The sequence below is a fragment of the Oncorhynchus clarkii genome, chromosome 24 (genome assembly GCF_045791955.1).
Source record: "Oncorhynchus clarkii lewisi isolate Uvic-CL-2024 chromosome 24, UVic_Ocla_1.0, whole genome shotgun sequence".
In the NCBI taxonomy this organism is placed as follows: Eukaryota; Metazoa; Chordata; class Actinopteri; order Salmoniformes; family Salmonidae; genus Oncorhynchus; species Oncorhynchus clarkii.
In genome coordinates this window covers 22,060,612-22,073,477 of record NC_092170.1, presented here as the reverse complement: position 1 = coordinate 22,073,477, position 12,866 = coordinate 22,060,612, and the positions used below count along the sequence as shown (strand labels likewise).

General features: G+C 44.0%; 1 protein-coding gene across 2 annotated transcripts in view; it reads left to right on the top strand.

The window, feature by feature from the left end:
• LOC139382722 (autism susceptibility gene 2 protein homolog) overlaps nucleotides 1–12,866 on the top strand; it is a 33,573-nt gene that overhangs the window by 15,846 nt on the left and 4,861 nt on the right. For both annotated transcript variants that reach the window (XM_071126827.1, XM_071126826.1), the window contains exons 2-3: nucleotides 243–409; nucleotides 519–635. In XM_071126827.1, coding sequence (XP_070982928.1) covers nucleotides 386–409; nucleotides 519–635 — 141 coding nt within the window. In that variant the 5' untranslated portion in view covers nucleotides 243–385. The remainder of the gene's footprint in view (nucleotides 1–242; nucleotides 410–518; nucleotides 636–12,866) is intronic.

The following is a 12,866-nucleotide window of genomic DNA, read 5'->3' as shown; positions in this document are numbered from 1 at the left end:
AAACCTATTACACTTCTGCTCCTACCCCACTGCTCTCAGTGAGCGCTTTGCCATCTGCTGCCCAGCAACCGGCGGGTAGTTCCTACTCAGGTACATCTTCACCTGCTTAACTGCTATTCTCCTTATAGAGCCTTTTGATGTGGTCCTGTTTACATATATAAAGTAATATCTTCAGACACAATATAGCAGAAATTATTACAGTTACATGGAATGTGTTTGTTATGTCTGCCTTTCCTCTTCAGAGCCCTGTGTGCTGCATCAAGAGGTGAGTTCAGGCTTCTGGCAGGCCGCCCTCAACCTGTCCACGGAGGTCCACCAACACCAGCACACCTCTACCCTCTTCCAACATCAGCCCCCTGGCATACTACCCACACCTGTTCCACCAATGCTGGCGACACCAGACAGAAATGTATGGAGAAGTACTACTGTTTTATCACTGTTTTATATCAATTATATCGATGATGCCTGTTTAAGCCAAGATACAAATTTAATGAACACATTTGTTTTTTATTCTATAGCTGCCCCATCCCCATGTGATGCTGAGGTTGGCCCCTATGGCAGCCACCGTTGTCCCCCTCCTAGGACCCTTCGGCTCCCTCCATGGGGCCTTCCAGCCAAAGACATGCCCTCCCCAGGTACCAGGGGAAAAGGGAGTGATGGGACTAGGAAGTTGGGGCTGAGGAAAAATACATAGTATTTATGTATCATCACATTATGGTATAATCAGTGGTGGTTGGTGCTATTTAAGATGAGGGATGACACTTTGTTTTACCAGCATGGCCTTATTTATATTACAGCATATTGGATGACTGTCATTCACATTCCATTCACCTGGCTCAATGTAACGTCGATAGGTTTAGGCAACTACATGATGATCGAATTTGCCCTATACCCATCATGAGGTTGCTACAACCTAGCCTAAGAATGAAAGTTTACAGCCAGGGTTGGGTAGGTTACTTTCTAATTGAATCCATTATAGTTACCTGTCCAAAATTGTAATCAGTAACATAAATTTTGGATTATCCAAACTCCGTAACGTAATCTGATTACATTCAGTTACTTTGAAATTACTTTCCCCTAGAAGAAGAAGACACAAATGTATGTTACCAATTGAACCATATCTATTGCAGGATAAATTAATGTTACATTTTACATAGCTGGCCATATATGGATGTTAAATGTTCTTTATGGGTTGGTTATGTAGGCTTCTTCTTACCCATCGCTTTCTACTACGTAAAATAATATGATTACAGAAGAAACAGGAGACAAAGAGCTGTGAGACAGGTTAAATCCCAGACACATGAAAAGTGGGATGTACACGGAGCGTGTGGGGCAGCAGAAGACGAACAGCAGAGGGGCTAAGGATTTTTTAGATGGGGAAAGGGACGATGAAACGGGAGAAAGTTTACGGGACTCCACCCGGAGGGGCAGGTCCTGAGTGGAAAGCCATACCCTCTGCTTCCAGGTACGGCGACAGCGGCGGACGAACATCTGGAAGAGGGTATGTTGACTTCTTGCTCAGGGAAGAGCGTGGACTGATATCCCAAGGAACACTCGAAGGGCTAGAGACCAGTGGCAGAGCAGGGAAAGGTGAAATGGGTGAATAACAGGGCCTGACGAGCCTGCCTAGAGTTGAGGCGCTTGGCGGTGCAGAGATATTCCAGGTTCTTATGGTCAGTCCACACAAAGAGTGGGTGTTCCACCTCCTCCAACCAGTGCCTTCACTCCTCCAATGCCATCTTTGATGGCGAGGAGTTCTCAATTTCCCACATCATAGTTCCTCTCAGCAGGGGTAAGACGATGGGAGAGAAAAGCTCAGGGGTGAAGCTTTTTGTCCTGGGCAGAATGCTGGGACAGGGCAGCCCCCACTCTGACATCCGAGGCTCCACCACAAACTGACGGGACGGGTCGGATGGATTAAGATGGGGGCTGTAGTGAATCAATGTTTGAGATCCGAGAACACCTGGTCAGCTGCTGGAGACCACATGAATGGAACCTTGTTAGAGGTGAGTGCTGAGAGGGGGAAGCCAGGGTGCTGTAACCCCGGATGAAGCAGCGGTAGAAGCTAGCAAAGTTGACCAGGGCCTGGAACACAGCGGGAGCATTAGTCAGTCCAAATGGCATAACCAAGTACTCATGGTGCCCGCTAGCCGAGTTAAAGGCTGCCTTCCACTCGTCTCCTTCCCGTATCCGAAGCAGATTGTAGGCGTTTCGAAGGTCCAACTTTGAGAAGATGAAGAAAAAAAAGCCCCCGATGTGGTGTAGTGCCCAGGAGACGGTCAATGGCACGATGGGTCGATGCAGAGGGAGAGATGCCAGGGGGCTGATGTTGGAAGAGGGTAGAGGTGTGCTGGTGTTGGTGGACCTCCGTGGACAGGTAGAGGGTGGCCTGCCAGAAGCCTGAACTCACCTCTTGATGCAGCACACAGGGCTCTGAAGAGGAAGAGCAGACATAACAAACACATTCCATGTAACTGTAATAATTTCTGCTATATTGTGTCTGAAGATATTACCTTATATATGTAAACAGGACCACATCAAAAGGCTCTATAAGGAGAATAGCAGTTAAGCAGGTGAAGATGTACCTGAGTGGGAACTACCCGCCGGTTGCTGGGCAGCAGATGGCAAAGCGCTCACTGAGAGCAGTGGGGTAGGAGCAGAAGTGTAATAGGTTTATTTATACACTCTTATAATAAAGGGTTCCAAAAGGTTTCTTTGGCAGTCCTTATACATTTTAAACTGTTTTGGTTTATGGTAGAACCATTTAGGTTTCATTTAGAACCCTCTGTGGAAAGGGTTCTTCAACGGATTCTCCTATGGCGACAGCTGAAGAACCCTTTTAGGTTCTAGATAGCACCATTTATTTTCTAAGAGTGTAGACAAATAAACAGACTCTTGACATTGGAGTTATAATTGATAATCTCTTCCCAATGATGTCAGACATTGTGACATTTACACTTACACAATGTGCCACCTCCCTCTAGGAAAAGCCCCAGTCATTTAGGAAATCCCAACAGTTACATAGCCAACTTGCCTGATACTAGCACAAGTGCAAAGTTTTACTATGGAGCTATATATCAAATCAAAGTTTATTGGTCGTGTACACAGATTTGCAGATGTTATTGTAGGTGCAGCGAAAAGCTTGTTTCTAGCAACAGGCCTTATTGACGACCTCGTCAAGGTCCGTGTACTCCGCGGGAATGGCGGGGAGATCTGAGGCTTCTCCCAAGCCTGCAGGAAGACGTCCAGGGTCAGGCTGTGCCGACTTAAGACAATGCACATGGAAAAACGGGATCCAACCCAAGATAGAACCAGTAGCCCAGTTGATCAGGGGATTGTGCTTCTGGAGCCATGAATACCCAAAAACCACGGGTACATGGGGAGATTCTATGAGCAGGAACTGCATACACTCACTGTGATTTCCTTGATAGGAACCGTATTGCGGGTGACTCGACCAATAGAGCACCCATCCAGCGCTCTGACGTCCATGGGAAGGGAGAAGGGTTGAGTGGAGATAACGAGCTCCGACACCAAGATAGCATCGATGAAGCTCTCGTCGGCCCCATAGTCAATCAGCACTCGGAGAGATTTGCCCTGGTCACCCCACAACAGGTTAACATGAAGAGGGGTACGAGTAATGAAAGATTGGAAAATCCCGTACGGCTCAGAGTCCTCGTACCTACTGATGAGCCTGGTCTTTTTATTGGACAGGTAGAAATATAATGTCCTGTAGTCCTGAAATACAGACAGACAATCTGCGTGCATGTTCATCCGGAGGCAATCTAGCACTTCCTAGTAGCTTGGGCTCTGGAGGAGGTGAGTCGACCGCCCTTGGTGATTCTCGTGGGAACTCGGGTGACATTGGGAGTGGGCAAATGTGACCGGGAACAGACCTCTCCCTCCTATGTTCCCATAGCCGCCCATCGATCCGTAAGGTCAAAGCGATGAGGGAGTCAAGGTCCATGGGAAGCTCCTGGGCTGCAAGCTCGTCTTTAACCTCCTACAATAATTAGTGAATGAACGTGTCGAAAAGAGATTCCGGGTTCCAGACACTCTCAGCGGCCAATGTACGAAAATATACCACACTACGGGAGTTGACACAGTTGGATTAGCTTCAGAGCAGCCGCTCTCCCGGACAGAGAGTCAAACACCTTCCTACCCTCTGCCACAACCTCCTCCATACTGAGGCTAATGGTGGATTGTTGCTCACACACTGCTGTCGCACAGGCGAGAACCCTCCCGGTCTTCAGCGTTATAAGATACTCTATCTTTGAGCAATCTGAGGCAAATTAAGAGGGCTGCAGCTCGAAGATGAAGGAGCACTGGGAGAGAAACGCTCTGCAGTTTCCTGGATCTCCAGCATATCGCTCCAGAGGAGGTAAAGCAGGGTTCTCGTAAAGCTTGGATAGGCTGGGGAGAAGCGCCGCTGGTAGGGGGGTTACTGAAAGTCTGGGGGTTACCGTAGAGGCTTGCTGCCGAGTAGAATATCTGCGGAATTGCTCCAGCAATGCATTGAAAGCGCGGTCGTGGTTTTCTGCCAACTTCTGGAGTCCTTCCATGAGGTTTTGAAGTAACTCCTTGTGTCTTCCAATGGTGGCTCCTTGGGAGGAGACAGCGTTGCGGAGCTGGTCCGAGTCTGCTGCGTCAGTCAGGGCCAGTTCATACTATCAAGGCTCAGGCTAAGACCCAGATGAAGACAAAGGACGTGGATAGTACGAGTCTCAGAGTTTATTCAAGTACAAGGGGCAGGCAAAAGGTAAGTCAAAGCAGGCAAAGAGTCGTAATCCAAATCTGAGTCAGGCAGGTACAGGATGGCAGGCAATTGGTAGGTCGAGGACAGGCAGAGGTTCGTAACCAGGCCAGAGTCAGAAAGGTACAGGACGGCAGGCAGCTTGGGGTCAGGGCAGGCCGAATGGTATGGCAGGCGGGCTCAGGGTCAGGGCAGGCAGAAAAGGTCAGAACCGGGAGGACTAGAAAACAGGGACTAGAGAAAACAGGAGTACAGAAAAACACGCTGGTAGGCTTGATGAGACGAACTGGCAACAGACAAACAGAAAATGTAACCACTCTCAGATTAATATACATCTATGGATGCAAGGACTGACCATCCATGATATCAAAATGATTGTTTTAACCATGGTATGAGGCTATACAGTGTTTGTTTACAAACATTGGATAAAAACAAGCTCATATTTTGGGTTCTCATGGAGTTTGACAGTTGAACTAAGCTCATGAGGCATTTATATATTCTTCAATAATCAATGGATATATATATATATATATATATACATACACACACACACACTACCGTTCAAAAGTTTGGGGTCACTTAGAAATTTCCTTGTTTTTGAAAGAAAATCCAAATGTTTGTCCATTAAAATAACATCAAATTGATCAGAAATACAGTGTAAACATGGTTAATGTTGTAAATGACTATTGTAGCTGAAAACGGCTGATTTTTAATGGAATATTTACATATGACACCAAAGGCCCATTATCAGCAACCATCACTCCTATGTTCCAATGGCACGTTGTGTTAGCTAATCCAAGTTTATCATTTTAAAAGGCTAATTGATCATTAGAAAACCCTTTTGCAATTATGTTAGCACAGCTGAAAACTGTAGTTCTGATTAAAGAAGCAATAAAACTGGCCTTCTTTAGACTAGTTGAGTATCTGGAGCATTAGCATTTGTGGGTTCAATTTCAGGCTCAAAATGGTCAGAAACAAATACCTTTCTTCTGAAACTCTAGTTTCAGTCTATTCTTGTTCTGAGAAATGAAGGCTATTCCATGCTAGAAATTGCCAAGAAACTGAAGATCTCGTACAACGCTGTGTACTACTCCCTTCACAGAACAGTGCAAACTGGCACTAACCAAAACAAAAAGATGAGTGGGAGTCTAGTTTGAGAAACAGACGCCTCACACGTCCTCAACTGGCAGCTTCATAAAATAGCACCTGCAAAACACCAGTCTCAACGTCAACAGTGAAGAGGCAACTCCGGGATGCTGGCCTTCTAGGCAGAGTTGCAAAGAAAAAGCCATATCTCAGACTGGCCAATAAAAAGAAAAGATTAAGATGGGCAAAAGAACACAGACACTGGACAGAGGAACTCTGCCTAGAAGGCCAGCATCCTGCAGTCGCCTCTTCAATGTTGACGATGAGACTGGTATTGTGTAATATACAGTTGAAGTCGGAAGTTTACATACACTTAGGTTGGAGTCATTAAAACTCGTTTTTCAACCACTCCACACATTTCTTGTTAACAAACTATAGTTTTGGCAAGTCGTTTAGGACATTTTCTTTGTGCATGACACAAGTAATTTTTCCAACAATTGTTTACAGGCAGATTATTTCACTTATAATTTCACTTATTTCACAATCCCAGTGGATCAGAAGTTTACATACACTAAGTTGACTGTGCCTTTAAACAGCTTGGAAAAGTCCAGAAAATGATGTCATGACTTTAGAAGCTTCTGATAGGTTAATTGACATAATTTGAGTCAATTGCAGGTGTACCTGTGGATGTATTTCAAGGAGTACCTTCAAACTCAGTGCCTCTTTGCTTGACATCATGGGAAAATCAAAAGAAATCAGCCAAGACCCCAGAAAAAAATTGTAGACTTCCACAAGTCTGGTTCATCCTTGGGAGCAATTTCCAAAACCCCTGAAGGTACCACATTCATCTGTACAAACAATAGTACGCAAGTATAAACACCATGGGACCACACAGTCATTATACCGCTCAGGAAGGAGACCCGTTCTGTCTTCTAGAGATGAACGTACTTTCATGCGAAAAGTGCAAATCAATCCCAGAACAACAGCAAAGGACCTTGTGAAGATGCTGGAGGAAACAGGTACAAAATTATCTATATCCACAGTAAAATTAGTTCTATATCGACATAACCTGAAAGGCCGCTCAGCAAGGAAGAAGCCACTGCTCCAAAACCGCCATAAAATAGCCAGACTACGGTTTGCAACTGCACATGGGGACGAAGATTGTACTTTTTGGAGAAATGTCTTTTGGTCTGATGAAACAAAAATATAACTGTTTGGCCATAATGACCATCATTATGTTTGCTGGAAAAAAGGGGAGGCTTGCAAGCCGAAGAACACCATCCCAACCGTGAAGCACAGGGGTGGCAGCATCATGTTGTGGGGGTGCTTTGCTGCAGGAGTGACTGGTGCACAAAATAGATGGCATCATGGGGGATGAGAATTATGCGTATATATTGAAGCAACATTTCAGTCAAGAAGTTAAAGCTTGGTCACAAATGGCTCTTCCAAATGGACAATGACCCCAAGCATACTTCCAAAGTTGTGGCAAAATGGCTTAAAGACAACAAAGCCAAGGTTTTGGAGTGGCCATCACAAAGCCCTGACCTCAATCCCATTGAAAATGTGTGGGCAGAACTGAAAAAGCGTGTGCGAGCAAGGAGGCCTACAAACCTGACTCAGTTACACCAGCTGTGACAGGAGCAATGGGCCAAAAGTCACCCAACTTATTGTGGGAAGCTTGTGGGAGGCTACCCAAAATTTTCGACCCAAGTTAAACAATTTAAAGGCAATGCTACCAAATACTAATTGAGTGTATGTAAACTTCTGACCCACTGGGAATGTGATGAAAGAAATAAAAGCTGAGATATGTCGTAGCTGAATCAGAATTAGTTATGTAACATTGATAAATAAGATGTTTTATTTCCTTTCATAATATGCTTATGTGAGATAGTCACTTGGGGCCCAGAGAGGGGAGAGGTCAGGATTGTCTTCATATTTGAATGTGTCTGTAACTGTTCCTAAACCATGTAAAGGGCTCCACCGTCTCTGTATTCCAGTCAATCCCTCCTTTTCCCATTGGGGGGAGGAGCATGGCAGTGTCTGGAACCATTGTATTACCCCTCTGATGTTGCATGAATCTTGACCTAGTATATGACCTAGAGGCTCACTTCCCTCCGTGAGCTTGTCCAGGAGGGGGTGTATTTGAGATGGTAGTATCTAGAATTGATATATGCCATTGGATGAGGTAATGTTTTGGTACTATGAAGTACCAAGAACGAGAAGTAGAACCTCGTCTAAGAGACCAAACTGAACGATAATTTATAGCTAATGCTATCTGGCTATGGGATACTCCTCTCTCAAGTAAAAGGCCCTTTGTGATGTTCCTAAGATCTTTGGTTCATCATGTGAGTAGTTGAAGAGGGGTGTATCTTGGCTATAAAAGATACTAAGTATTATTTTGTAAGGACTCTGAGAGAATCCATTTATAGACAGAATTGATCTGAGAGTCACAGGGCTATGGTGAAGCTCATGTTATTAAAATATGAAGTTTAAGTATAACTCTGACTGGTGTGTGGTTTGTAACTCTGATCATTTAGTAATACAGGAAATTACCATGACAGATAATCATTCTATCTACTATTAATCTGACATTTCACATTCTTAAAGTAAAGTGGTGATCCTAAGTGACCTAAAACAGGGAATTTTTACTTGGATTAAATGTCAGGAATTGTGAAATTCTGAGTTTAAATGTACTTGGCTAAGGTGTATGTAAACTTCAGACTTCACTGTATATATAGTGGGGCAAAAAAGTATTTAGTCAACCACCAATTGTGCTAGTTCTTCCACTTTAAAAGGTGAGAGAGGCCTGTAATTTTCATCATAGGTACACTTCAACTATGACAGACAAAATGATTTTAAAAAATCCAGAAAATCACATTGTAGGATTTTTAATGAATTTATTTACAAATTATGGTGGAAAATAAGTATTTGGTCAATAACAAAAGGTTATCTCAATACTTTGTTATATACCCTTTGTTGGCAATGACAGAGGTCAAACGTTTTCTGTAAGTCTTCACAAGGTTTTCACACACTGTTGCTGGTATTTTGGCCCATTCCTCCATGCAGATCTCCTCTAGAGCAGTGATGTTTTGGGGCTGTTGCTGGGCAACACGGACTTTCAACTCCCTCCAAAGATTTTCAAGGGGGTTGAGATCTGGAGACTGGCTAGGCCACTCCAGGACCTTGAAATGCTTCTTACGAAGCCACTCCTTCATTGCCCGGGCGGTGTGTTTGGGATCATTGTCATGCTGAAAGACCCAGCCACGTTTCATCTTCAATGCCCTTGCTGATGGAAGGAGGTTTTCACTCAAAATCTCACGATACATGGCCTCATTCATTCTTTCCTTTACACGGATCAGTTGTCCTGGTCCCTTTGCAGAAAAACAGCCCCAAAGCATGATGTTTCCACCCCCATGCTTCACAGTAGGTATGGTGTTCTTTGGATGCAACTCAGCATTCTTTGTCCTCCAAACACGACTAGTTGAGTTTTTACCAAAAAGTTATATTTTGGTTTCATCTGACCATATGACATTCTCCCAATCTTCTTCTGGATCATCCAAATGCTCTCTAGCAAACTTCAGACGGGCCTGGACATGTACTGGCTTAAGCAGGGGGACACGTCTGGCACTGCAGGATTTGAGTCCCTGGCGGCGTAGTGTGTTACTAATGGTAGGCTTTGTTACTTTGGTCCCAGCTCTCTACAGGTCATTCACTAGGTCCCCCCGTGTGGTTCTGGGATTTTTGCTCACCGTTCTTGTGATCATTTTGACCCCACGGGGTGAGATATTGCGTGGAGCCCCAGATCGAGGGAGATTATCAGTGGTCTTGTATGTCTTCCATTTCCTAATAATTGCTCCCACAGTTGATTTCTTCAAACCAAGCTGCTTACCTATTGCAGATTCAGTCTTCCCAGCCTGGTGCAGGTCTACAATTTTGTCTCTGGTGTCCTTTGACAGCTCTTTGGTCTTGGCCATAGTGGAGTTTGGAGTGTGACTGTTTGAGGTTGTGGACAGGTGTCTTTTATACTGATAACAAGTTCAAACAGGTGCCATTAATACAGGTAACGAGTGGAGGACAGAGGAGCCTCTTAAAGAAGAAGTTACAGGTCTGTGAGAGCCAGAAATCTTGCTTGTTTGTAGGTGACCAAATACTTATTTTCCACCATAATTTGCAAATAAATTCATTAAAAATCCTACAATGGGATTTTCTGGATTTTTTTTCAAATTTTGTCTGTCATAGTTGAAGTGTACCTATGATGAAAATTACAGGCCTCTCTCCTCTTTTTAACTGGGAGAACTTGCACAATTGGTGGCTGACTAAATACTTTTTTGCCCCACTGTATATAATTAATAAGTCCAAAAATGGATGTAGCAACTACATATTGCGCCTTTAAGTCTATCAAAAGTTTGTGAGTTTAAGCATGTGTCCATTAGGCCTATGGATTTTTAAAATAATTTTTCATCAGCATGAATTAGATTGAGTAATAAAAGCCCCACTTTTATTTCATAGGCTGGGATCCGCACTATGCAGCTGTTGCAAGAGCACATTTTCCACTGGCTGTCCACTGGTTTCAAAAACAATTATTGATAGGCAGCTTAAACTTCTTAAATTCAACCATTATTGGGTTCAAATACACATTTAGATTTGTGAAAAGCCATCTACAACAATTACAATCCTTATGGCGCAAATAGCTAAATGAGAGAGCAGTAGTGGGATTCACATTTTTTATTTATTTTTTATTTCACCTTTATTTAACCAGGAAGGCTAGTTGAGAACAAGTACTCATTTACAACTGCGACCTGGCCAAGATAAAGCAAAGCAGTGTGACACAGACAACAACAAAGAGTTAACATGGAAAAAACTATAAACAAGCCAATAACACAATAAACAAGTCAATGACACAGCAGAAAAAAGGAGTCTATATACAGTGTGTGCAAAAGGCATGGGTAGGTAGCCAATAAATAGGCCATAGAAGCGAAGAATTACAATTTAGCAGATTAACACTGGAGTGATAAATGATGATGTGCAAGTAGAGATACTGGTGTGCAAAAGAGCAGAAAAGTAAATAAAAACAGTATGGGGATGAGGTAGGTAGATTGGATGGGCTATTTAAAAAAAATATATATATTTATTTTTATTTCACCTTTATTTAACCAGGTAGGCTAGTTGAGAACAAGTTCTCATTTGCAACTGCGACCTGGCCAAGATAAAGCATAGCAGTGTGAACAGACAACACAGAGTTACACATGGAGTAAACAATTAACAAGTCAATAACACAGTAGAAAAAAAGGAGAGTCTATATACATTGTGTGCAAAAGGCATGAGGAGGTAGGCGAATAATTACAATTTTGCAGATTAACACTGGAGTGATAAATGATCAGATGGTCATGTACAGGTAGAGATATTGGTGTGCAAAAGAGCAGAAAAGTAAATAAATAAAAACAGTATGGGGATGAGGTAGGTAAAAATGGGTGGGCTATTTACCGATAGACTATGTACAGCTGCAGCGATCGGTTAGCTGCTCAGATAGCAGATGTTTGAAGTTGGTGAGGGAGATAAAAGTCTCCAACTTCAGCGATTTTTGCAATTCGTTCCAGTCACAGGCAGCAGAGAACTGGAACGAAAGGCGGCCAAATGAGGTGTTGGCTTTAGGGATGATCAGTGAGATACACCTGCTGGAGCGCGTGTTACGGGTGGGTGTTGCCATCGTGACCAGTGAACTGAGATAAGGCTGAGCTTTACCTAGCATGGACTTGTAGATGACCTGGAGCCAGTGGGTCTGGCAACGAATATGTAGCGAGGGCCAGCCGGAGATGTTTGATATGAGTCTGGAAGGAGAGTTTACAGTCTAGCCAGACACCTAGGTACTTATAGATGTCCACATATTCTAGGTTAGAACCGTCCAGGGTGGTGATGCTAGTCGGGCGGGCGGGTGCGGGCAGCGAACGGTTGAAAAGCATGCATTTGGTTTTACTAGCGTTTAAGAGCAGTTGGAGGCCACGGAAGGAGTGTTGTATGGCATTGAAGCTTGTTTAGAGGTTAGTTAGCACAGTGTCCGAAGAAGGGCCAGAAGTATACAGAATGGTGTCATCTGCGTAGCCTGTTTATTAACTTGGCTTTCAAAGACTAGAGAGGCAGGACAGGATAGATATATGTCTACAGCAGTTTGGGTCTAGAGTGTCACCCCCTTTGAGGAGGGGGATGACCACGGCAGCATTCCAATCTTTAGGGATCTCGGACGATACGAAAGAGAGGTTGAACAGGCTGGTAATAGGGGTTGCAACAATGGCAGTGGATAGTTTTAGAAAGAGAGGGTCCAGATGGTCTAACCTAGCTGATTTGTACGGGTCCAGGTTTTGCAGCTCTTTCAGAACATCTGCTATCTGGACTGTAGCCAGGAGGAAGGCATGGCCAGCCGTAGAGGAATGCTTATTGAAATGTTTGATTATCATGGATCTATCGGTGGTGACCGTGTTATCTAGCCACAGTGCAGTGGGCAGCTGGGAGGAGGTGCTCTTGTTCTCCATGGACTTTACAGTGTCCCAAAACTTTTTGGAGTTAGAGCTACAGGATGCAAATTTCTGTTTGAAAAAGCTAGCCTTTGCTTTCCTGACTGACTGCGTGTATTGGTTCCTGACTTCCCTGAACAGTTGCATATCGCGGGGACTATTCGATGCTATTGCAGTCCGCCACAGGATGTTTTTGTGCTGGTCAAAGGCAGTCAGGTCTGGAGTGAACCAAGGACAATATCTGTTCTTAGTTCTGCATTTTTTGAAAGGGGCATGCTTTTCTAAGATGGTGAGGAAATTTGTTTTAAAGAACAACCAGGCATCCTAGACTGACGGGATGAGGTCAATATCCTTCCAGGATACCCAGGCCAGGCTGATTAGAAAGGCCTGCTCGCAGAAGTGTTTTAGGGAGTGTAATGACAGTGATGAGGGGTGGTCGTTTGACCGCGGACCCATAGTGGATACAGGCAATGAGATAATGATCGCTGAGATCCTGATTGAAAACAGCAGAGGTGTATTTG